We start from the raw sequence: 26,537 nt of genomic DNA on the forward strand, positions 1-26,537 counted from the left end.
CCCCTGAGTTCGGTGACCTGTTCACAATCAAAGAAATAGAGCACTGAACCCAGCCGGGAGCATCTTCACTCACCCACATATAAAATCCCGCACCGTTAGCTAACCTGACGTCGTGCAACTTTCTGCGCCCTACAGTGTGTATGTGTGTATGTGTGTATGTGTGTATATGTGTATGTCTATGTATATGTCTATGTATATCTGTCTGTGTATATGTGTATGTGTATGTATATGTATATGTATATGTAGATGTATATGTATATGTATATGTATATGTATATGTGTATATTATACATATATTATAAAAATCATAATAAAGGCCAAGTTCTTATTAGTATTATATTTAGATTTGTGATATCCAACTGACAAATAAAATCAAAGTTCATCAAAAAAATAAAAATAAAAAATCAAAGTTATAAAAATTTACGACATCACTTCGTAAATATATCAAATATTTTATTTTTTGGCATACACTCTAAATAAGAAAACTTTTTTTTTCACAAAATTATTCAAATCAAAATACTAAAATCTCTAAAAAAAAAAAAAAAAAAAGGGCCATGGGGCGCCCCAGCCACGGGCGCTCCGCTTGTGTTTTGGGCCGCCCGTGGGCCTGGCGTTGTTTTTAAGGATATTAATAAAAGTGGCCGATTTATAGGCTACATAATATAAATAACCATTAAAACATTTTCTTATTACATGATTTTCTATATCTACTAATTTATACTAATTGACCTCTAATTGATTATTTATCTTCAACAAAGTATTATGGTTCATACATTCATTCAATTTAAGGGTGGTTGAAATAATAAGTTTAGATTTTCAAACTAATTAATGATAATTGTTAAAATATCTTTTATTTTAAGAAAACTTGTAATAATTTTAATAACTGTTTTTAAATTGAAATTGATGAGTTTATATTTCAATTCAATTGAATATTCATATCAATTTAAAAAAATGTGTATTTTGAAACAGTCCGAACAAGTATTGAACTCAATAAATCTCACTAATATAACTAATTCATTAAAATTGCCAGCCTAAAAATTTATTGCAGAATCCATTTAGGAATCCAAAATATTCCAATTAATATCTCTCTTTTTTTTAAATCCTTGCTAGAAGCTACCAAGTAATTTCACTACGGAATCTTTAGAGACGTGCCAACAACTAAACATTGCTGATGAAAGAACAACAGTCGTCCGCGCGCTCTCTCTCTGGACCAAGAAAGCTGACCAATTTTAGATGGCTAAAGGTCGCAATCAGCCATCCAATTTGCAATAGAATACAATTTTTAAAGAACTTGGGAGAGTTGGAGACTAACCCGAATAATATATATATCCATATATGCAAGTGCTTGGTTTGATAAAGCTATAGCTAGCTTATCTCTCCACTCCAGAAAGAGTGGAAGAAAGTGAAAGAGGGAAACAATGGTGGCGGCAACGGAGAGGCTCGTCTTTGCTTTGAATGGAGAGAGGTACGAGATATCAGATGCGGATCCATCTATGTCCCTGCTGGAATTCATCCGGACCCGAACCCGTTTCAGAGGCCCCAAACTCGGCTGCGGTGAAGGTACTCACTACTCACTACTCCCGAGCTATTTCTCTCTATATTCTTTTTTACGAGATTCGAGTAGATGATATAGAAGTAGATATGCGTAGCTGAATATGCATCGCATGCTATTTCAGAAACCAGAATCTTATTATTTCTTGCGAAACTGAAATATCGAATTGAGATGGGCAGTGTAACATGAATATCCAATAGATAAATACGCTATATAACCACCGTTGATTTGTGTTCCTGTTTGGTAAAGGTCAAGTCAGTACTCAGTATTCAATTGAAGAGCAACACTAAAAGAAACAAAAAGAAGTAACACTGTAACTGTTATTAGTCTCTTGTTTTGAATAGAGTTGAATCGATTCACAATGAAGTATTTTTTTTTTTTTCATGTAAAATCAATTCACAATAAATTAGCTGACAATTTTTAATAAGTTTTTTCAAAGTAAGTAAAAAAAAATATGGACATATCATTTGTATTATATTATATATTAGTTGTGTATTAAATTTCTTACAATCAAAATATCATTTAATATTCCATTAAGGTTAATAAATATGGGCCGTTAACGTTGTTTTTCAAGTTCCTCAATAAACAGCAGTTAAATTTATATTAAATTAATTTTTTTATTTACATGATATATATATAATATAGATCGCATTTCAAATATCGGTTTTAAAATTAGTTATTTTTTACTATTGTTAAACAAATTAATATATTTTCAATAAATCCTTAGCTATAAAGCAGAGTTTCTTAATTTTCTTACATCTAGATCAGGGTTCGAATTTTGGATAAATATATCTGAACTATTCATTTTTGGGAGTAAGCAGTAGAATTATATACACCGGTTACTTTAGGATACAATAGTAATAGTATAATTGTAATGTCCTTTTCAGTTTCTAAAGGATGAATATGATAGTTTATGTTCTGGAGGAATAGTGCATAATATTAAAGTTTTCTCATTAGATCTAGAATCTGATGCTGTAGGCCAATTGACAGACCAAGAAAGATAATATTGATTAGCAAGAACTTTCTTAACATAATGATACCTGTCCCTGTCTAGCTTATATTTATTTAGTTATGGGATTAGTTAACAATACAATATGTTCTTATTGCAGAGAGCTGCAATCTTAAATACTTAAGTTTTATTTAGTAGCACTTTTGTCACACCCCCGGACAACCCGCCGCGCATTTATGCGCTAGGCGTTAAGCACATCACATACATCATCAATAAAAACATTCAACAAGCCACTTTATTTAAAAATAAATGGAGTTCACAAACAAACAGAAAAGGGACAATATGTCAGACATGGCTAGTCAAACAGTCACTGCCATGTCCACACAATATATTGTTCATACAAATATAAAATAAACAGAGAGTGGCTATCTTAACAACTTCCGCTAGTTTCCTCACCCGCGGCCTTCCTCCATGCTTTCTTCTTCGTTTCCTGGAACCCACATAACAGGTGGTACGGTGAGAGATCGAACTAACTCTCAGCGCGGGATTTAGTTCCAGCCCGGTGCTTTTACAAATCAATGCATTTAATTTCCCCAAATAACATAAAAAGAAGGTTTTTGAATTTTTCCCCATGTCCCTATCAATTCGGATATGCAAATCACTTTAAAATAACCAGTTTTTATTCCCGCCCCTTTTTAACTCATTTCAAAAGGTTTTAAAATTCCACACTCTGGGAATCCATGCCCGTACATGAAAACCCGGCGAATCGCCACGCAAGGACGACCCGATTATCACACTCTAGATGGGCCATTTCGGGGACCCATCCGGCGAACCGCCGCGAATTTGGCGACCCGTTCTGTTCTGTTCTGTTCTGTTCTGTTCTGTTCTGTCCTGTTCACACACTGGGCTGCCACACATGGACAGCCCGCTTTTCAAAAACACATGCAGAGCCGCCTCACACGGACGGCCCCAATTTAAAACGATTCATTCAAGTTCTCCATTCTCAAATTCACAATTCAATTCCTATCAATTCAATTTCATGCATCAAGAGTTCCTATCATGCAATTCTACACAAATTCAAACGATTGTTCGACATTCACAACATGCAGTTTATCCACCAGATTAAGAAAAAGGACTACTTACCTCAATCCATGCATTTTTTGTATTATTTGTAAAAAGACCAGGAACCCGCACCTGTTTGCGTAGTAAATTCTTGACCGATATCTACGTCTCTCAGTTCCTCGAAAGTCGAACCTAAGAAATAAACATATCTCTAATTAATAAGATTTGAGTTCACATATTCTTATTTTCTAAAATTTTATATTTATCATTATAACCCTAGATTATTAGTTCTAATTTTTAAACTTTGGTCACTGATTATTTTGATTCACACTTTATAACTCTTTTATAATTCAAATTAAATAAGCTATATAAGAATCCAGAACCTGTTAAGTTAGGAATCCAAAATCTTTGATCAAGGAAATATATATATTGTTTTCAAACTTCATTCCACAACTATTTTTAGATGTAGTTTAATGAAATAATAATTATAAACTATGAAAAGATGTTAAACATATAGGATAATTTAACTACATCTATTTAAACCAAGTCAAACTATTAATTTGAGATGATACATCCAGCAACCAAATCAAAGTGAACAAGTTTTCAGATGTATCACGAATCTGAAACGATATTCATTTAATATTTATTAAAATAATAATGAGTATCTATAATCAAAATAAATATATTTTTAGTTTATTATAGAAAGAATACAACTTAATAGTCAAGATTTTATCATTAAGAAAAATGAGATTTATGATTGAAACTCTATTACTTGAAATTTGCAGTTTAGGAAAGGTAGGCGCAGCAGTCACTGTTTTGGACGGTTCTCAGCAGTCGAGACTCCGATTGGGATGAATCCAGCGCTCACGGTTCCGTATCGTCGAGCACTACAACTCTCATGTTGATCTCTTCTCCAAAATACGGACGTATAGGCGGTGGTTCTCTTCGGAAGTTGGCTGGCCGGTTTGGGTCCAGCAGGGGTTTAGATCTGAAATGAGGGAAAAGGTGCTGCGGCTAGGGTTAGGGAAAAGAAGGGGGGTGGCTGTGGAGAGGCTTTATATAAGGTAGGGTTAGGTTTAGAAGATGATTTGTGATTTTTGGGCTTGAGTTTAGTGGACCAACATATTGTAAATTCGGATTTGAGACCATGACAGAATTTCGTTTTAATGTTTGTCTTCTAAGATTGAAATAACTGGAATTATAAGTTCGAAATTTGAAGAAAGTTAAAATGTAAGAGTTGTAAGTTTTTCTGTTACGGTTCTAACGCAATTAGTTTCACCTTAATCCTAATTTCCAGTGAGGAGAAAAGATAAAAATGATCGATAAAGGTCTGCAGTCTCCGAACTGAAATATTTACTGACTTTACAATTTTATGGAGAATCCTACTTTTGGAATTTAGGATAGTCTTCTACACGAAAGTTGTAGATCATGAAGTTATATTTTCAGGTATTAAATTTCATTCCAATCCGAATTGATATGAGTGATCTGTGATTGAAATACTAACAGTTGTCCATCTGAAAATTACAACTGAAGCTAAATTCGAGAGGTTATCGAAAAGAAGTAACTCAAATCGAGGTTTTAAATAAGGATTTGATTTGTATTTATTTCATAATTGCTGAGACCCGCTAAAGAATATATTTATTTTAAAAATTAAATGGGATATTATTTGAATTTTTGTGAGAGTTCCTACAATATTTTCTATATGGACAATCACACGTGTGATCCTAACTCAAGACGTGTATATAATTATTATTTGTTCCTAAATTTATCGGTATAAAAATAATACTCGATGTAACGGAATATTACATCCTTTCCCCCTTAAAAAGAATTTTGTCCTCAAAATTCAAACACTAATCGTAATTACTTTTATTGACTGTGACTAAATGCTACATTCCTCCCCTCTTTAGAAATGAATTTTGTCCTCAAAATTCAAATATAACATCATAAATATTTTCACTACGCTTTTGCTGCGCCACTCTAATTAAACTCATGTTGGTGAAATTCTGATGTTGTTACTCTGGTGTGGTTACTCCTGTTAGTGGTCCTTAGCCTCATGTTTCCTTGATTCGGAATTATGTTGCTTTGAGGAGGCTTGTATGGACATTCTCTAGCGAAATGTCCTGATTTGAGACATATGTGACACAATCCATTGGCGTAGTTGCATTGCTCTTTTAAGTGAGGTTTATGGCAATGGTTGCACCAAGGTTTCTCGTTGGGGTAGAAGTTGGTTCTCAAGCCGATGTTATTACACCGAATTGGAGTTGACCTTGGAGTATCCTCCGTCCTTAGTCTAATATTTCTAACACCGTTCAGTTGACTAAAGTGTGTCTCATAGGAATCTGCTGTAGTAGCCCGCAGCATGAGATCAGGCAACTTGTCTATTCCTGGTATGTCGATCAATTGGGCAAGGCGAGGGTTTAGACCACCAAGGTATTGTTGCCTCAAGCGGAATTCATCTTGGACAATGTCAGGAGCGTACCTCATTAGGTTTTCGAATTTGGAATTGTATTCCGTCACACGATCGATTCCCTGCTTAAGACTAGTGAACTTCTGGCGAAGTAGTTCTCGTGACCTTATATCCATATACCTTCCTTCAAATAGTCTCTCAAACTCTACCCAATTCACGGGTCCTATGGTCCGACGCTTCGCTTCTTGCCACCAGAATCGAGCGGGTCCTTCAAAAAGTTGGGTGGCTAGTTCCACTCTATTTTCCTCTGGGGCCCGAAGAATTTGGAATTTGTCCTTGATATTGGTGATCCAATTTTCGGCCACTGCAAAATCCCCTGTCCCATCGAACGTTGGGGGATGAAGAGAATTGAATGAGCGGTAGAGATGAAAGAATGGGTCTACTTCTCGATGTCTTCTCTGTTCTGATTCCATGGCAATTCGAGCGACTCTCTCAAGACCTTGTAAGAGGGTCTGCAAGTGATTGGCTTCAGCTTGGGCATCGATAGTGGGTGGGACGGTTTCTCTATTGTTAGCATTGATTCTGGTTCTGAGGCGTCCCCTCACCATTTCTATAGTTTTATAAGATAAGATTGATTATTTATAATTGTTTTATAAAAATAAATTAACAAAAGAACTTAATATCCAAAGATGTCAATATTGTATGTAGAAAAAAAAAAAAAAAAAAATGGATCATATAGGAAAATAGCATATACATACAAATTACAAAATTTTCTATATGTCACGCTAATTTTTTTTTTTTTGAATATATAACAAAATAATAAAAATAAGATATCTCAGTACGTTTATGATCAATCAAGAATTTATTCCAATTATTCCATCTATTATTGATTAAAATTGTAAATTGCACAATGACCGAGTAATATTAGCTTAAAAGCAAGTTTATCTCAGTAATATTCTAAAGCAATGAGTTAAAAATTAAATTGTAAATATTTTTTTATAGAAGCTTTAACTTTAAAATTTATAGTCTTTTGCATGCCAAAAGTTGATATTGCATTTTTATTTTTTTTATTTTTTATTTTTTGGACTGTACAAGTACCATAGTGTTTATCATAATCTACACTACATTCAAAGTGTGTATTAAATATTAATGCAAAACGGGGGAATTTTATTAAAAAGATTTGACCCACCAATGTCCGAAATTCCATTTGTTCGGTAATAAACTTAATATGTTTTGTTTTCTTTCTTTAATGATCAAGTAGCTCAAGAATTAAGAATTTAATGCGCCTCACGAAAAAAAAATGATGAGAACAAAAGAACATATATAGTAACTAGTTAACAATTAGATTGGGAATTATTTATTTCCCATATTATATACGGTGATGAAAGTAAAAGAAAAATATCTTGGGCCATAATTAATCAAATTAATTAAATTTCTTACATGATCACTAAATTAAAGTCTAATTTTAACCTGAAAATTTGATCTAAAAAGTCAAGTATATTTACACTAATATTAGTATATTAATGACAAGTCAAATCAAATCATTAACCCGATATTTAGTGGAATACTTTAATAAATTTAGACCTATTCAATTCAGAATTTCTTATTAACTTTAGTCGCTAAATAGTACGCTTAATATATATGGTCAGATGTTAAATCAATTATGGATTTCTAAAGACGAGACCTTAATGCGCACTCACTCAGCGGTTAATTATTGATATTGTATGTGCTGGTTCTGATACCAACTAAGTTGTCACACCCCCGGACAACCCGCCGCGCATTTATGCGCTAGGCGTTAAGCACATCACATACATCATCAATAAAAACATTCAACAAGCCACTTTATTTAAAAATAAATGGAGTTCACAAACAAACAGAAAAGGGACAATATGTCAGACATGGCTAGTCAAACAGTCACTGCCATGTCCACACAATATATTGTTCATACAAATATAAAATAAACAGAGAGTGGCTATCTTAACAACTTCCGCTAGTTTCCTCACCCGCGGCCTTCCTCCATGCTTTCTTCTTCGTTTCCTGGAACCCACATAACAGGTGGTACGGTGAGAGATCGAACTAACTCTCAGCGCGGGATTTAGTTCCAGCCCGGTGCTTTTACAAATCAATGCATTTAATTTCCCCAAATAACATAAAAAGAAGGTTTTTGAATTTTTCCCCATGTCCCTATCAATTCGGATATGCAAATCACTTTAAAATAACCAGTTTTTATTCCCGCCCCTTTTTAACTCATTTCAAAAGGTTTTAAAATTCCACACTCTGGGAATCCATGCCCGTACATGAAAACCCGGCGAATCGCCACGCAAGGACGACCCGATTATCACACTCTAGATGGGCCATTTCGGGGACCCATCCGGCGAACCGCCGCGAATTTGGCGACCCGTTCTGTTCTGTTCTGTTCTGTTCTGTTCTGTTCTGTCCTGTTCACACACTGGGCTGCCACACATGGACAGCCCGCTTTTCAAAAACACATGCAGAGCCGCCTCACACGGACGGCCCCAATTTAAAACGATTCATTCAAGTTCCCCATTCTCAAATTCACAATTCAATTTCTATCAATTCAATTTCATGCATCAAGAGTTCCTATCATGCAATTCTACACAAATTCAAACGATTGTTCGACATTCACAACATGCAGTTTATCCACCAGATTAAGAAAAAGGACTACTTACCTCAATCCATGCATTTTTTGTATTATTTGTAAAAAGACCAGGAACCCGCACCTGTTTGCGTAGTAAATTCTTGACCGATATCTACGTCTCTCAGTTCCTCGAAAGTCGAACCTAAGAAATAAACATATCTCTAATTAATAAGATTTGAGTTCACATATTCTTATTTTCTAAAATTTTATATTTATCATTATAACCCTAGATTATTAGTTCTAATTTTTAAACTTTGGTCACTGATTATTTTGATTCACACTTTATAACTCTTTTATAATTCAAATTAAATAAGCTATATAAGAATCCAGAACCTGTTAAGTTAGGAATCCAAAATCTTTGATCAAGGAAATATATATATTGTTTTCAAACTTCATTCCACAACTATTTTTAGATGTAGTTTAATGAAATAATAATTATAAACTATGAAAAGATGTTAAACATATAGGATAATTTAACTACATCTATTTAAACCAAGTCAAACTATTAATTTGAGATGATACATCCAGCAACCAAATCAAAGTGAACAAGTTTTCAGATGTATCACGAATCTGAAACGATATTCATTTAATATTTATTAAAATAATAATGAGTATCTATAATCAAAATAAATATATTTTTAGTTTATTATAGAAAGAATACAACTTAATAGTCAAGATTTTATCATTAAGAAAAATGAGATTTATGATTGAAACTCTATTACTTGAAATTTGCAGTTTAGGAAAGGTAGGCGCAGCAGTCACTGTTTTGGACGGTTCTCAGCAGTCGAGACTCCGATTGGGATGAATCCAGCGCTCACGGTTCCGTATCGTCGAGCACTACAACTCTCATGTTGATCTCTTCTCCAAAATACGGACGTATAGGCGGTGGTTCTCTTCGGAAGTTGGCTGGCCGGTTTGGGTCCAGCAGGGGTTTAGATCTGAAATGAGGGAAAAGGTGCTGCGGCTAGGGTTAGGGAAAAGAAGGGGGGTGGCTGTGGAGAGGCTTTATATAAGGTAGGGTTAGGTTTAGAAGATGATTTGTGATTTTTGGGCTTGAGTTTAGTGGACCAACATATTGTAAATTCGGATTTGAGACCATGACAGAATTTCGTTTTAATGTTTGTCTTCTAAGATTGAAATAACTGGAATTATAAGTTCGAAATTTGAAGAAAGTTAAAATGTAAGAGTTGTAAGTTTTTCTGTTACGGTTCTAACGCAATTAGTTTCACCTTAATCCTAATTTCCAGTGAGGAGAAAAGATAAAAATGATCGATAAAGGTCTGCAGTCTCCGAACTGAAATATTTACTGACTTTACAATTTTATGGAGAATCCTACTTTTGGAATTTAGGATAGTCTTCTACACGAAAGTTGTAGATCATGAAGTTATATTTTCAGGTATTAAATTTCATTCCAATCCGAATTGATATGAGTGATCTGTGATTGAAATACTAACAGTTGTCCATCTGAAAATTACAACTGAAGCTAAATTCGAGAGGTTATCGAAAAGAAGTAACTCAAATCGAGGTTTTAAATAAGGATTTGATTTGTATTTATTTCATAATTGCTGAGACCCGCTAAAGAATATATTTATTTTAAAAATTAAATGGGATATTATTTGAATTTTTGTGAGAGTTCCTACAATATTTTCTATATGGACAATCACACGTGTGATCCTAACTCAAGACGTGTATATAATTATTATTTGTTCCTAAATTTATCGGTATAAAAATAATACTCGATGTAACGGAATATTACAACTTTTATACTGAAATACCATATCTTTGTATTTAAAAAACTTAATTAGTTGTTTTATTAAGTTATATGGAAAAATTAATATCTTAGTTTTAATAACATTTAGTGACTCATAAAAAAAAATCTCAGATCGTACAAAGTTTTATATACATTATATCTAAATGATAATAATATATTTATATTTCTTTCTTTCAAATATAATTAACATGGACATTCAGTTTTTATAGTTGTCAAATAAATTTGGTTGTTAATATGTGCCTCCCTGTTTCGAAAATGGAACAGACTTCTATTCACAATTGATTTATTTGTTCTTTACTATTGTTGGAGAACATATATATAATTTATCTAAGCAATTTTAGCCATCATAATTAATCCAAATATTTGATTCTTAATATTTACTAAACCTTCAAATTAAGAAGTACCTTAATTTCTACAAGAAGATCAATAATTTACACGTATCAGTCAAAGATAAAGGTTGACAATGGATCTTCCAACTTTGTTTGGAAGTACTGATAAAAAAAATGTTTGGAAAGTGAAAGCAATTTGGACTTTTCAAGAAACTGATAAAAGTTTTATGCAAGCAATGACATCATTTTCAAATATAAAGAGTTGTTAAAACTTCCCAGTTTTTTAGTCATCATCAATACTTTTACACATCAGATATAATTTCTCTTTTTATTGCTGACTCTTGCATTTTTTTTCTTCTTATTTAAAAAGTTATGTGTTTGATGTGTCTAAGATATAATATTATTTTGACAGTTATATATTTTATTTCTCTATTGAATTACTGCGTTGTTAATTAATCATGTTGTTTATCAGTTTATATGTCTTTAATATTTTGAAAGAAATATTTATTTGCGCTTAAAATTTTCTAAATGCAAAATATTTTTATGATTATGAAAATTAAATCCTTTTCAACACAACATAATTATCATGTTTGGTTTTTTAGAGTTTTTAATTTTTCTTTCGCATCATGGATTTAGGAAATCTGAAACCAAGAATTCTAATCAAATTCAATAATTCTACAGAACAGATATTGGAGATTAATGATATACAGTTTTCTTTATTTAAATTTTTTTAAGTGCGTGTTAGTATTTATTTATTTAATAATTTCTACGTACCAATAAAAAATTAAATTTATGGAAAACCTCAGTGATTCATACACACTTTGGCGTCTTTTTTTTACATCTATTATTTAAAATTAAAATTGAGAATTTTTTTAATCTTGAATTGACTCTGAATTTAATTTAAATATTTCATTCGATTTGATAAATTGTTAGTATACATCAAACTGGCCCCTGCTTGCCTACGGGCTTTTCTTAAAAAAAATAAAAAAAATTAGGCCCCTGCTATCAAAGTTCTTGGGCTTCGTCATTGGGTTGGGCTATTCCATTAAAATATTATGAAATATGAACATGACATGCCTCGCGATATATTAAGGGGAAATTTCATCGATATCCCTCAAAAGTTTCAATATTACATATTTATCTCTCCAAAATCAATAATTACATATTTATCTTTGAAAAATCATACAAACAAATGTTTTAAAACATATAAATATGTAATTACTGATTTTGAAGGGATAAATACGTAATATTGAAACTTTTGAGGGATATATATGAAATTCCCCCATATATTGGACTAGCATGGGTTGATCTAAATTTGAAATATAATCACGAATATGATGCGGTCCCTTGGCTAATATCCACACGAATCACATTTGTTCAAATTTATTTTTGAAAACATATTTCTCTTGTATACCGTGTTCTTCAAAACATGTGTTTTCATGAAATAAACTTAATATGCAAAATATTATACCTTTGTATCATCAGAATCATTCTAAAATCCATGCAACATAATTTAGAAATAGCCCAAGATATGCACAACAATGGCCAACTAATTATACTTGTAATGAAATAATTCAGGAAGTATTACTATGACACACTATATGCTATCTATATGAGTCATGCTTTAGTATAAAATAAAGTTTTATAAAATAAATTGTAAGGTATATATAAGAAATTATAAAGCCTTAAGACATTTCACTATATGTATAAATTAAGTATCATATGTGCTTAAACTAGTTAGACCCTATGAAATGGAACTTTAGAACAACATAAATTGCTAGTATAAGTATAACTAATCATAAAATGTTTGTTAAGCTATAGGTAGAATAGTGAGAGAAAAGATGAATTGTGGAATTGAGAACGAGCACTCTTCTATTCTTATAATTCCAATTTGGGTTCGGCTATAGTTGGTAGGGGTGATGACTGGTACTTATAAAAACCTTCTAACTAAACCAATTCCATCAAAATCTTGTTTGACCAAGTAACCAAAATTATTTTTTGGTCCAATTAGGTGATAACCCAAATATGCACATGTGAAAATAGCCACACATACACAAACATACTACCAAAAAAGCTTATTTTTTTAGATAAAAAATTAATTTTTTTTACTATAATTTTTTTATGCCTTTATAGGTGGCTGTGGGGCCTGTGTTGTTCTTCTATCAAAATACGACCCAGCAACAGATGAGGTGATCGACTTGTCAGCAAGCTCCTGCCTAACCCTTCTGGGCAGTATAAACCACTCTTCGGTAACAACAACAGAGGGTCTTGGTAACATCAAAGATGGTTACCATGCTATCCACCAAAGGATTGCCGGGTTTCATGCTTCGCAATGTGGGTTTTGCACCCCTGGCATGTCCATGTCTCTTTTCTCCTCCCTCGTCAATGCCGACAAAGATGCTAGTAGGCCGGACCCTCCAAATGGGTTCTCTAAAATCACTGTTTCCGAAGCCGAGAAGGCTATTTCTGGCAATCTCTGCCGATGCACCGGTTACCGGCCCTTAGTAGATGCTTGTAAGAGCTTTGCAGCTGATATTGACTTGGAAGATTTGGGGTTGAATACCTTTTGGAAGAAAGGGAACAAAGTTGAATGTGCAAGAAGCTTGCCAAATTACTCAATTGGGGGAGTGTGCACATTTCCTGATTTCCTAAAAGCTGAGATTAAATCAACATTAAGTACTTCAAATAGCCAGGAGTCTGAAATAATAGAATATGGTTGGCACCGACCGAAAAGTATTGAACATTTGCATGCGCTTTTTAGTTCAGATTTGTTTAGTGCAAACAATGTCAAGCTTGTTGTAGGGAATACAAGCAGTGGTGTGTACAAAGATCAAGATTTGCATGAAAAATTTATTGATCTACGTGGTATCCCAGAGCTTTCAATAATTAAGAGGGGTAATGATGGAGTAGAATTGGGTTCAGCAGTGACCATTTCGAAAGCAATTGAAGTCTTAAGGGAAGATAAAGTTTCTACTTTGGTTTTTAATAAGATTTCAAATCATATGAACAAAGTGGCATCCCCATTTGTCCGAAACATAGCAAGTGTAGGAGGGAATCTAATTTTAGCACAAAGAAAACAATTCGAGTCAGACATTGCAACCATTCTGCTTGCTGCCAGCTCAAATGTTTCTATCCAGCAGGGATCAGAAAAGGTTACTCTTACACTAGAGGAATTCCTGGAGAGACCTCCATGTGATTATAGAACACTTCTTTTGAGCATCTTTATCCCTTCTTGGGCTTCATCCAACACTATCCGTTTTGAAACATACCGGGCATCTCCTCGCCCTCTTGGTAATGCTGTTTCTTATGTTAACTCTGCTTTTCTGGCGCAAACTATAATTGATGAAAAAACAGGAGATGTTGTGGTGGATAACATACAACTGGCTTTTGGTGCCTATGGCACTCAGCATGCAATTAGAGCAAAGAAGGTTGAGGATTTTCTCAAGGGTAAAATTGTCACTGCATCAGTTTTACTAGAAGCAATAAGGTTACTCAGAGAAGTGATTGTACCAACAAATAGCACAGCTCATCCTGAGTATAGAGTCAGCTTGGTTGTTGGTTTTCTGTTCAAGTTTCTTTATCCCATTGCCAATTCCTTCTTTGATCCTGAAAAACTTATTCCTGTTGAATACCAAAATGGTGAGTCACACATGGAATCCAAAAATGATGATGACATTTCTATCTCTTCGCGGCAAGAATTATTGGTAAATTCAGAGTTTAGCCCAGTTGGTGAGCCAATTAAGAAAGCTGGAGCAGAGCTTCAAGCTTCAGGTATGCTTTTCACTGGTAGTAATTAGATGCAAAATTCACTGGTAGTAAATTAGAATCGATTACCAATTACAGTTTTTTTTAAGGTTAGTGGCTTTAATTACCTATTACCGTTGATATAAACCTATGAAAATTGGGCCTTTTCTGACAGGGGAAGCGGTCTATGTGGATGATATCCCTACTCCAAAGGACTGCCTTCATGGAGCATTCATTTACAGCTCAAAGCCTCTAGCTCATGTAAAGGGAATTAATTTCAAATCTTCTCTGGCATCAACTAAAGTTGTCTCGGTTGTTTCTGCCAAAGACATCCCAAAAGGAGGAGAAAATATTGGTCTTGGATGGTTATTTGGAACTGAGCCAATATTTGCAGATTCTCTTGCTGAATATGCCGGTCAACCGCTTAGTCTTGTGGTACATACATTACTTCATAATTTTTAACAAGATCAGTTTAAATTTTTCATTCATCTATATAAAAAAATAACACTCCTATAGATTGCAGAAACACAGAGATTTGCCAACATGGCAGCCAAACAAGCAGTAATCGAATATTCCACGGATAATTTGGGGCCACCAATTTTGTCTATTGAAGATGCCATTGAGCAGAACAGCTACTTCGAAATTCCTCCAATGTTCTATCCCAAACAAATTGGCAACTTCTCCAAAGGAATGGCTGAAGCCGACCAAAAAATTGAATCTGCTGAGGTACTTCTTAGGCTATAATCAAAGAGATAATCATTTATCCCATTCGCAAGGAAATTAATTGACACTCCCTATCAACATTTAATAGAGAAAAATCTTCCTTTACCATATTGATTTTATATTTTGTCCCAGCTAGTTTATTCATACATACAGTACAGCTAAGTATGCAAGAATAGGATTATAACAATGAAAACCGTCCCGTTTCTCTACTTAAAAACTTCATAAACTAAAACAAAAAATATTAATTAACTACTACATGAGACTAAATTTTATATGCATCTTCTTTCAGGTTAAACTAGCTTCACAGTACTACTTTTACATGGAGCCGCAAGTAGTACTAGCTGTTCCTGATGAGGATAACTGCATGACAGTTTATGCAGCAACTCAATGGCCTGAAGTTACTCAAGGTCAGATTGCGAAGGCTCTTGGCATTCCATTCCACAATGTGCGTGTTATTACTAGAAGAATCGGAGGAAGTTTTGGTGCAAAGGCTTTTAGGGCTATGCCTGTGAGTCTTCTGAACCCAAAACTAACTATGATTGTTTATATGTATTTCTGAAGTTCATTCAGATCTTGTGCTTCAAGAAAATGAAACAGGTTATGTTGATCTAGATACCATTTTGGTCTCACTCACTAGATCCAACAACATTGGGACTGTGGCCGCCACGCTGCTAATTGTTGTTGTGGGTCATATATTTTATTTGACCATGCTTGCAAATCATAACATAATTTAAAGTCCCACGCTACGGCTCTATATTCGAGTTTTTAAATTCTAACGGTCGATCCGAACCGTTCATCTTGTTCTCCATATTAATATGCGTTTGAAGACCAAATTTTACAATTTTTGAAATTTTTTTACTATTTTTTTAGATTTATTGAAAATCACTATTTTTGGATGGTCCAGAATTTTCAGATCAAGTGATTTTCTAAATATCTAAAAAAATAGTAAAAAAATTTCAAAAATTGAAAAATTTGGTCTTCAAACGCATATTAATATGGAGAACAAGATGAACGGTTCGGATCGACCGTTAGAGTTTAAAAACTCTAATATAGAGCCGTAGCACGGTAACAACCTGTGATATGCATAGTACCATAGACTCACTCTTTTTAATTGTTAATTCAACCTTTACAAGACCAACTTCCTCTGTGGCTGATTGTTGTGCTGAAGCATACAATTTCCTACGGAAATGTTCGTTTATAATTTTGTATATAAAATTAACTAAATAATTACATTTGTTATATTCTAGGTCATCACTGCATGTGCTGTTGCAGCACACAAGCTTCGACGTCCTGTCAAGATTTACCTTGAACGCCAAACTGACATGATAATGATAGGAGGCCGACATCCAACCAAGGCATACTATACCGTGGGTTTCAAGTCAGATGGAAAAATCACAGCCTTGCACCTTGACTTGAGAGTAAATGCTGGCATATCTGGAGACTGTAGCCCTGCTGTACCGGATGCTATGATAGGGGCCATGAACAAATACAACTGGGGTAACCTGTCCTTCGACATAAAGTTGTGCAAGACAAACAACACATCTAAGTCTGTCATGCGGGCCCCAGGTAATGTGCAGGGCTCATTCATTGCTGAAGCAATAATAGAACATGTTGCTTCCGAACTTGGGCTGGATACTAATGCGGTTAGGAGAAAGAATCTTCATGATCATGAGAGCCTTAAATTTTTCTTTGAAAATAGTGCTGGAGATGCCCTCACATATACACTACCATCACTTTTTGATCAATTGGCCTCCACTCCAAGCTATGAAACGCGTGCAGAGATGATAAAAAAATTTAATAGTGTAAACAAATGGAAGAAACGGGGTATTTCTTGTGTGCCAATTTCATACAAAGTGAATACAAAACAAGCCCCAGGGAGAGTATCTGTGCTTAATGATGGATCAATAGTTGTGGAAGTGGGAGGAATTGAGATGGGACAAGGTCTATGGACGAAAGTAAAACAAATGACAGCATTCGGTCTGAAGGAATTGTTGGAGGAAAATGAGGATCTTTTAGAAAAAGTGCGTGTTGTTCAGGCAGATAGTTTGACTTTGATCCAGGGAGGGATCACTGGTGGGAGCACAACATCAGAGAGCAGCTGTGAGGCAGTTCGGATTGCTTGTAATATGCTTGTTGAAAGGTTGAAACCCCTGAAGGATAAAACAAAACAGGAGAGGGGTGTGGTTTCATGGGAAGCGTTGATTGGTCTGGTTAGTTTTATTTGTTCTTATTTACTTGTGGTTTGTTTACACCTCAGCTTATCTAGTTATTTAATATTTAATTGTGCAAATTATAAACAGACTTTATCTAATTATTTCATAAGTTACAGTTTTACTTGTATCTTTTCATCAAACGTTCAGTATGCACAAAACCTTATTGTTTTATAGTTGTACCATAGGATATATAAGGCTTTTTAGTAGCATTATATTAACTCAAAAGTTCATTGCATTATTTAATTGCAGGCTTCTGCACAAAATGTGAACCTATCGGCTAGTTCGTTCTGGATTCCTGAACAATCTACCTCCAACTACATAAACTATGGAGCTGCCATTAGTGAGGTGTGGCCTTTTTTTCCTTTCCCTTCTTCAATCGTAGTACTAGTACCCAAGCTTTCTTTTGACATACTGACATGGTGGTGCTGACATAATTTCAGTAAATACTAGTGTGTTATTATTACTTTTTTATTTTTATTTTTTGAATTTTTTTAATGTTTAGTGTACCATATCTATGAGCATTTGTATGTTAATGCCTGTTCTATCTATTTAAAAACTATATTAATTTGACATCTTCTAAGAATTTTTTTGGCAATTATAGGTTGAGATTGATGTTCTCACTGGAGCTACCAAAATACTAAGAAGTGACCTTGCATATGACTGTGGCAAGAGTCTGAATCCTGCCGTGGACTTAGGCCAGGTTTGCTATCTTGTGTCTTAATGTCGATAAACTTTCTCCAAAGATAAGGATGGTTCATTATTTGCTCACTGTCCAATCGTTCAAAAATAATTATTGGAAGAAAGAACAATTTTAATAAAGAGGCTTGGCAGGGCTAGTACCTGGGACAGGGAACCTAACTTTGTTGAATGCTTACTGGCAGTTGCCCCTAAAAGCTTAAGATTAGTAGGAAGGCTTTAAATTTAAAAATTGAACTATTTATTGGATTATTGGCATTTGTTTCTTTTTTAACAACTTAAAAGCAAGTTAAGCTGCATCCTTAATTTCTCCCTGCCTCTCTCACGCAGGTGGAAGGTGGTTTTATTCACGGTGTTGGCTTCTTTCTGTATGAGGAGTTCTTGACAAATTCTGACGGATTGGCAGTGAATGATAGCACATGGAATTACAAAATACCAACAGTAGACACTATCCCCAAGGAGTTCAATGTAGAATTTATAAACAGCCCTCACAACACAAACCGTGTGCTCTCATCAAAAGGTGTACTCTCCCTTCTTTAATCATTTAATTAGATTTGGATGACTTAAGTTCATTTGAAAAGCCATATTCAACTGTTTTTCTTTAACTATTGTTTGTAGCATCTGGGGAACCACCGTTACTTCTTGCATCATCAGTTCATTGTGCATTGAGAGAAGCAATTAGAGCAGCAAGATTAGAGTTTTCTACCTTTGACAGATTGACAGGCTCTCCTGTGACCTTCCCGATGGATGTTCCCACAACTATGCCAACGGTGAAAGAATTGTGTGGTCTGGATATTGTCGAGAAGTACTTGGAAAACTGGGTATAACTATTGTTACACAGATATTTTGTACATGCTGTCGTATTGTATTGTATTGATGTTGAAAATAAAGAAGAAACATAGAAGAATTGATCTCAGACACTCATCATAAATCAAGAGGTCAAGAATAAAGAAAATAGGAAATAGGCTTTTATAGAAATAAAATAAACGATAACGTGTACCGTATAGACATAAATAGCAAAATAGTACAAACGGTAACTTAGATAGAATTTTAGTATAAATAGATGTAGGAACTGTTGTAATAAATATAACATATATATTCCATAAATATAATCTCCTCAGAAATCATAAAATCAACATGGTATCAGAGCTACAGGCTCGATTCTGATAATATCCAATAATCCGACAAAGCTCCAAGCTTCCGATAATCCCTCAATCATACTCATAAGCAGAAATTCTCCACAAGCAGTGCACAAATGGATCAATGGGGGCAGCAATCTTACGAGGCTACCAACCCATCGAAACTCACTTCGCAATTGCTAAATGGTACGAATTATATATCATGGGCCAAATCAGTCTCTATTACCCTTAGTGGTAGGGACAAAATTGATTTCATCACAGGAGATAAGGCAAAACCAAAACCGTTAGACCCAAATAAACCAACTGAGGCCGAAAAACTAATAATCCGAAAATGGCAAAAAGAAGACCATACAGTTATGTCTCTGTTATACGGGTCCATGGAGCAACAAGTCATTGACTTGTTTCTCCAAGATTGTAACACCTCACAAGAACTATGGGAAGAAATTCGGGCTTTTTACGGGCAACAACAAAATCATTCTCATGTTTATCGCCTCCATCTAGAAATTCAACAAGGAAAAAAAGGAATCAGAACCCATATGGAATACCTAGCTTCTCACAAAAAGAAATACGATGAACTCAACGTTTATAGACCATTCACAACAAATGCTAAAGAACTCAAAAAATGAAAAGAGGAGGATCAAATCTTTTCATACCTCACCGGCCTTAATTCAAGCTACGAGGTCATTCGGTCACAAATCATTCGAGCACCCGAGCTCCCTACCTTCTCCGAGGTAGTCAACCAAATTCAGCGTGAGGATTCACTTCGGGAGGCTATGGGGGGTCCACAAGCCAGCCATGGCGAGGGACACGACCCCCACGGCCACGCCGTAAGATTTCCCCAAAATCACCGAAACCCTAGTTCTCAAAATCATCAAAATTGGTCGAATTCAAGAGGTGAGAAGTGCTCTCATTGCAAGAAGGAGGGTCACAAGGCCGAGAAGTGTTATTTTCTTCATCCAAACCTTCGGCCGAAGTGGTGGACGGAGATGGATTTGAAGAGAGGCGAAGGAGGAGGTTGGAACGAAGAGAAAAAGAAAGAGAAAGAAGGAGGCTTGCGTGGGGGCTTCTCTGCCTCAACCGAAATACCACATTTAATTAAACCAAATGAAAACCCATTGTTTAATAAACCAAATGATTTGAGTGAACCGGGTTCAAGCAAGCAAGGAGCTGGCGGGTCAAGCGGGTCAGGGGATCAAATGCAGCAGATTCTTCAACAATTATCCGCGTTGCTTGCTCAAAATTCGGCTAGCTCATGTGGTATTGTATCTCACTCAAATAATTTTAATTTATTTAACCAAATAATTGTTGATAGTGGTGCAACCGATCACATGTTTGGAAATGAAAATTTCCTTGAAAATTTGACAATACCAAAAAATGACCAATATGTGACCGTAGCAAATGGTATGAAAGAAAAAATCAATTGTTTAGGGGAAATTATTTTGAGCAACAAAAAAATTAGTAACGTGTTATTTTTAAAAACATTTCCTATAAATTTACTTTCGGTTAAAAAATTAACACGAGAATTTAACTGTAATGTAATATTCTCGTATAAAAATGTAATATTTCAGGACCGGGTAACCGGGGACAAGATTGGTGAAGGATTTCTTAGAAATGAACATTATCTTTTGGACTTAGAAAAATTAAAATTTTGTGCTTCCGCAAGCTCAATTAATTATGATAGATGGCACAAGAGACTTGGGCATTCCTCCAACAAGATCTTAAATAGTGTTTTAAAATTTTCAAATTCTAGTTGTATTAATTGTGATATATATAAGTTGGCAAAACAAACGAGACTTCCCTTTTCACTTTCCACTAGTAGAAGTGAAGCCTCGTTTGATTTAGTCCACTCCGATGTATGGGGTCCGGCCCCAATTAATTCGTATAATGGATTTAAGTATTTTGTGATATTTATTGATGATTTTTCTAAAGCTATATGGTTGTATTTACTTAAATCAAAAGATGAGGTTTTTTGTGTTTTAGAGAATTTCTATGTTTTATAGAAACTCAATTCAACGCTAAACTTAAAATTTTTAGGTCGGATAATGGAACGGAATTTGTAAATAAAAATTTTACTAGTCCTTTTAAAGAAAAAAGAATTATACATCAAACAACTTGCATAAACACTCCCGAACAAAATGGAGTGTCGGAAAGAAAAAATAGACATTTATTAGAAATAACACGTGCATTACTATTTCAAAATAATGTTCCAAAAATATATTGGTCGGATGCCATCCTTTGTGCTACACATCTAATTAATAGATTACCTAGTGTTACTTTAGAAAATAAGAGTCCAACCGAAATTCTTTACCAACAAAAAAAGAATCTAGATCATTTAAGAGTTTTTGGTTGTGTATGTTTTGTTCACATTAAAAGAGAAGACAAGTTTGATTTTATGTCAACAAAAGCTATTTTTTTAGGGTATTCACCATATAAAAAAGGCTATAAGTGCTATGACCCAATTAATAAAAAAAGTATTTATATCTAGAGATGTGATATTTTGTGAAGATGAACCATATTTTAAAAAGAGTGAGATTAATGATAAACCACTTAAAAATGATCAAGTTAGACCAATAGCACCTCTCTTAGATGATTTAGATTTCATACCAAATGAGGACTACGAAAATGAATCAAATAATCATGAAGAAGCAATAAATAATAATAATAACAATAATGAGGAGGAAGAAAATAATAACAATAATAGTGAGGAAGAAGAAACTACAATGACAAGAAAATCCTCAAGAATAACTCAACCATCTACTAGACTTAGGGATTTTGTAACCTATACGGTACAATATCCGATAGAAGAATTTGTATCATACAAAAATATTTCTTCCGAATACAATGCATTTCTTACTTCTATTGAAAAAGAAATTGAGCCAAATAATTACCAAGAAGCAATGACAAACCCGGTATGGTGCAAGGCCATGGAAGAAGAATTAAAAGCCCTTGAGAAAAATGAAACTTGGGTAATTGTTCCATTACCAGAAAATAAAAAACCCGTTGGATGCAAATGGGTATATAAAACCAAGTTCAATAGTGATGGTTCCATAGAATGGTATAAAGCAAGATTAGTGGCCAAAGGATATACTCAAATCTATGGTATAGATTATAACGAAACCTTTGCACCGGTAGCAAAAATGAATACCGTTAGAATTTTATTTTCTATTGCGGTAAACAATGATTGGAACCTATACCAAATGGATGTAAAAAATGTTTTTCTTCAAGGAACACTTGAAGAGGAGGTGTACATGACACTACCACCCGGCCATAAAATGAAAAACAATTCTAATATAATTTGTAGGTTAAACAAATCAATCTACGGATTGAAGCAATCTCCTCGAGCATGGTATGACAAACTTAGCTCATATTTAAATTCATGTAATTTTAAGATAAGTAGTGCCGACCACTCCTTATTTACCAAAAATGAAGGAAAAAATATAACCCTTGTGTTGGTATATGTAGATGACCTAATAATTACTGGAAATAATTTAGAGGAAATTAGAAAAATCAAATCCCGACTAAAAGAAAAATTTGACATTAAAGATCAAGGATACTTAAAATATTTTTTAGGAATAGAAGTAGCATTTTCGGATAAAGGCCTCTTCATTTCACAACGTAAATATACTTTAGACTTGCTAAAAGAAACCGGTAAACTAGGTTGCAAACCGGTCTCTACACCAATTGATACAAAATATAAATTAAATACCGAGGATGGTGAACCATTAGAAGACATAAACCAATTTCAAAGACTTGTAGGAAAATTAATTTATCTCACAGTAACACGTCCGGATATTTCATTTTCCGTAAGTCAAATTAGTAAATTTATGCATTCACCAAGAACGCCTCATTTGGAGGCCGTAAATAGAATATTGAGATATTTAAAAAGAAATCCCGGAAAAGGCATAAAAATGAAAAAAAATAATTCTAATGAAATATGTGGCTATTCCGATGCAGATTGGGCCGGTAGCTTTGATAGAAAATCCACCACCGGCTTTTGCACATTTGTAGGCGAAAATCTAGTCACATGGAAAAGTAAGAAACAAAATGTCGTGGCTCGATCTAGCGCGGAGGCGGAGTACCGAGCCATGGCATCCACCGCGAGTGAACTAATATGGATCAAACAACTACTTAGAGATATGAGCATCAAATTTGATCAACCTATGAAGATGTATTGCGACAATAATTCCGCTCGACATATTGCATCAAATCCGGTGTTTCATGAAAGAACAAAACACATAGAAGTGGATTGTCACTTTATTAGAGAGAAGGTCCAAGCCAAAGAAATAGAAACACCGTTTGTGAGAAGTAAAGATCAATTAGCGGATGTTTTTACCAAAGGTTTGGATCCGACACATTTTGAGATTATCACTAGCAAGCTCGGATTGTATGACATATACATTCCTAGCTTCATGGAGAGTGTTGAAAATAAAGAAGAAACATAGAAGAATTGATCTCAGACACTCATCATAGATCAAGAGGTCAAGAATAAAGGAAATAGGAAATAGGCTTTTATAGAAATAAAATAAACGGTAACGTGTACCGTATAGACATAAATAGCAAAATAGTACAAACGGTAACTTAGATAGAATTTTAGCATAAATAGATGTAAGAATTGTTGTAATAAATATAACATATATATTCCAGAAATATAATCTCCTCAGAAATCATAAAATCAACAATTGATGTTTGAGAAATGTGTCGAACCACGATGTCAAAGACTATTACTGCTTTGAGAAATGTGTCGAACCACAATGTGTAGAACTACAATGTCAGCAAAGCTATGTCAAAGACTATTACTGCTTTGAGAAATGTGTCGAACCACAATGTGTACAACTACAATGTCAGCAAAGCTACTCCTTTAGAAAGGTAGAAATAATGCAGCACTGGTTGGATTCCATATGGTTTTTAGAACTTGATTGTGTATCTGTGTAAAATATTCCTATGATATTTATATGGAATAAAGTTATCAATATTGGTTTTAACCCTTGAGTTACATGTCCCTTTTCTAATAAGAACTGACTTTTATTTTCATGACTTCATCATCTAAATCTTGTTAGCACGAATTTTGATGTGCCAATTCGATGCCAAAAAAAACAATGTAAACAAAAATAGCGCTTTGAATACATGCATTCATGAATTCTGATGGCATGTTAATAACTGAATTTATGTGTGTATAAAAAATAGCTAAATGCACACATTGAGCAAATAGACAAAAAAAAAAAAATTAAATAGGATATTATTGTCAATAATTTTAAAATGCAGGGACAGGCAATAAAATTTAATATTCTAGATCAAGAACAGTTTGTTATGGGCCAGGGGTGTTAGGGGTCGGACGCAATTTAGTCAGGCCAATTGGATTAGAATTGCATTCGACAAATACACTTTTTTTTTTCTTTTTCTTTTTTTACATTAATGGGCTTTTTCTGATCGTATACGATTTACCAATTTTTGCTAAGGAAAGGTGCATGCGTACCCCTTGATAGAGATGGAAACGTGATCAAATCAGACTTTACGTGTCATGCTTTGATTAAATTTAAAGGAATATTCATAGCACATGACAATCATCACGTGTTGATCACACTATGACTACATGTGTTACGTTTGATCATGTTTGTTACATTTATTTATTTGTTTTGTAATTTAAGTTAATTTATTCAAGATTCATCCTTTAATCAAGATCTAAACTCTCTAGAAAGTATTTAATATCCTCTAATCAGTAAACAACAAAACCATCAACAACCTCTGCAACGCACAAGTACTGTACAAGGCTTTTTCTTTTAATACTGAAAACAATAAAAAACGCATAAATTATCTAGCCATGAAGCACAAAAGTAAACTAAACAAAAATGCAGATATAGCTAGTACGACTGGTTTAAGTAATCAAATGAAGTCATCAGGTCGTTCGATCACACCTTGCAGGTGCAAATCCTATTTTATCATTTGCCAAGTCATACTGACCCAACTATTTTTCTGGTGGTGGTTCCCAATCACAGAAGCTGAAATAGATACCAAATCAGAGTTACCAAATGTTAAGCACCATACAGCATCATTGCCTCGAACCTCATCAGGTGCATGGTACAGCAACAATTCACTGGTAACCGTTACCTCTACACCCTGCAAAATCAATGCCACTTCGGGTAACCTGGTCGGCGGTAGCTGACCTTGTGGTATCTTGAAACAAGTGTCAAATGCCCCTTGAAACACGAAATTTGGCTCATTCAGTTCTGCTAGAATGTTCTTGGTTTGCCTTAAAAATTCCTTCTTTAGTGCAGAATATGCTTCGCCAAGCAAAAATGTGAATTGAGTTCCGGAATCAAGCATTGTCTGGCCAGCACCAGTATGATCAAGCAAGAAGACTGATTTTGGTATTGGAAGTACCAAATTGGAGACCCTTATTCCTTCCATTTGTACTGAATAGGCTAGCCTATCAAAGTATGGTAGAGGCCTGGAAATTTGTACCAAAGGTGTATAATTCAATGGTGGAAGAAAAGCGCCACCTCCTAAAAGTAGAATGCCTGAATCATTCCTGTCCGATATGCAGTATGCAAACTGGCGTATTCCAGACTGCAAAATGAAGGATAGAGACCCTCGATTCATACCCAATAACCCGGTCGTGGGGGTGGAAGCCGAGTCAAATGTCGAGTCCATGCAACCAAAAAGAAGTGGCAGTTGAGTGCTCGGATTTGAATTACTGAGATGGAACGAGTCAGATGAGAGGATGCCAGAGGAAGTTGACGCATCAGCATAAGAGACTGACACTCGGCACATTTGGGTTTGTTGGTCACAGTCAGCTGGAATTACAAGGTTATGCACTTGCGTCTGACAAGAAGAGGAGTTGCATGGAATGACGTGGTACGTGCTAGAAGAAGTGGACTTGAAATAGTTAGGGTAAGTGGAGTTGCATACAAGCCAGCAGAGTTCGCTTCCAGTATCGAGTACCATAGAGACATCCTGAGGAGGGGACCCCACTGACAAGGAGATTACCAGACTGACATTGCCGTGAAATGTTAACTTGCGGGATTGTCTCACAGCTAAAGATGAAATTTTTGAGGTTCTGAGGGCCAGAATCATGGGGTTGTTGTTGGTTTTACGTGAAAGTGCAGTTGCACAATTTTTTTTTTTTTTTTTTTTTTTTTTTTGTTATCAAAAGACCCGTAGGTCAGTTACAATTTCCTCTCAGACAGATGTTGTTTCCAGGAAAATTAAATTCAAAACAAATCCTCTGCCCGCCCCATTACAGCACCCTCTCTGCTATCAACTTATAGAATTAAAACTGGGGAATGTAAAGCCTAA

At 34.6% G+C, this 26,537-nt stretch overlaps 1 protein-coding gene, 2 long non-coding RNA genes and 1 pseudogene across 4 annotated transcripts; 1 reads left to right on the plus strand and 3 right to left on the minus strand.

The window, feature by feature from the left end:
- The first annotated feature begins 1,307 nt into the window (after positions 1-1,307).
- On the plus strand, positions 1,308-19,015 carry LOC144557812 (indole-3-acetaldehyde oxidase-like). 2 transcript variants are annotated; one of them, XM_078306421.1, is made up of 10 exons: positions 1,308-1,560; positions 12,863-14,500; positions 14,649-14,908; positions 14,990-15,199; positions 15,486-15,704; positions 16,444-17,406; positions 17,659-17,754; positions 18,011-18,109; positions 18,436-18,625; positions 18,724-19,015. In XM_078306421.1, exons 1-10 carry the CDS (start codon positions 1,419-1,421, stop codon positions 18,930-18,932), a joined length of 4,026 nt encoding a protein of 1,341 aa, XP_078162547.1. In that variant the 5' UTR covers positions 1,308-1,418; the 3' UTR covers positions 18,933-19,015. The 2 variants fall into 2 exon arrangements, with proteins under 2 accessions (XP_078162547.1, XP_078162548.1); XM_078306422.1 differs by lacking the exons at positions 17,659-17,754; positions 18,011-18,109; positions 18,436-18,625; positions 18,724-19,015 and adding an exon at positions 17,584-17,609 and having other exon boundaries at positions 16,444-17,518.
- On the minus strand, positions 2,768-4,701 carry LOC144557816 (uncharacterized). The gene is made up of 3 exons (XR_013512802.1): positions 4,336-4,701; positions 3,696-3,755; positions 2,768-2,991 (listed from the first exon to the last, which is right to left on the minus strand). It is a non-coding gene; the product is annotated as an uncharacterized LOC144557816 (long non-coding RNA).
- On the minus strand, positions 7,784-9,716 carry LOC144557815 (uncharacterized). The gene is made up of 3 exons (XR_013512801.1): positions 9,352-9,716; positions 8,712-8,771; positions 7,784-8,007 (listed from the first exon to the last, which is right to left on the minus strand). It is a non-coding gene; the product is annotated as an uncharacterized LOC144557815 (long non-coding RNA).
- Positions 19,016-19,903: 888 nt separating the features above from the next.
- On the minus strand, positions 19,904-26,363 carry LOC144557814 (aspartic proteinase PCS1-like; annotated as a pseudogene).
- Positions 26,364-26,537: the final 174 nt, after the last annotated feature.

The sequence above is a fragment of the Carex rostrata genome, chromosome 8 (assembly GCF_964058835.1).
Source record: "Carex rostrata chromosome 8, lpCarRost1.2, whole genome shotgun sequence".
Lineage (NCBI taxonomy): Eukaryota > Viridiplantae > Streptophyta > Magnoliopsida > Poales > Cyperaceae > Carex > Carex rostrata.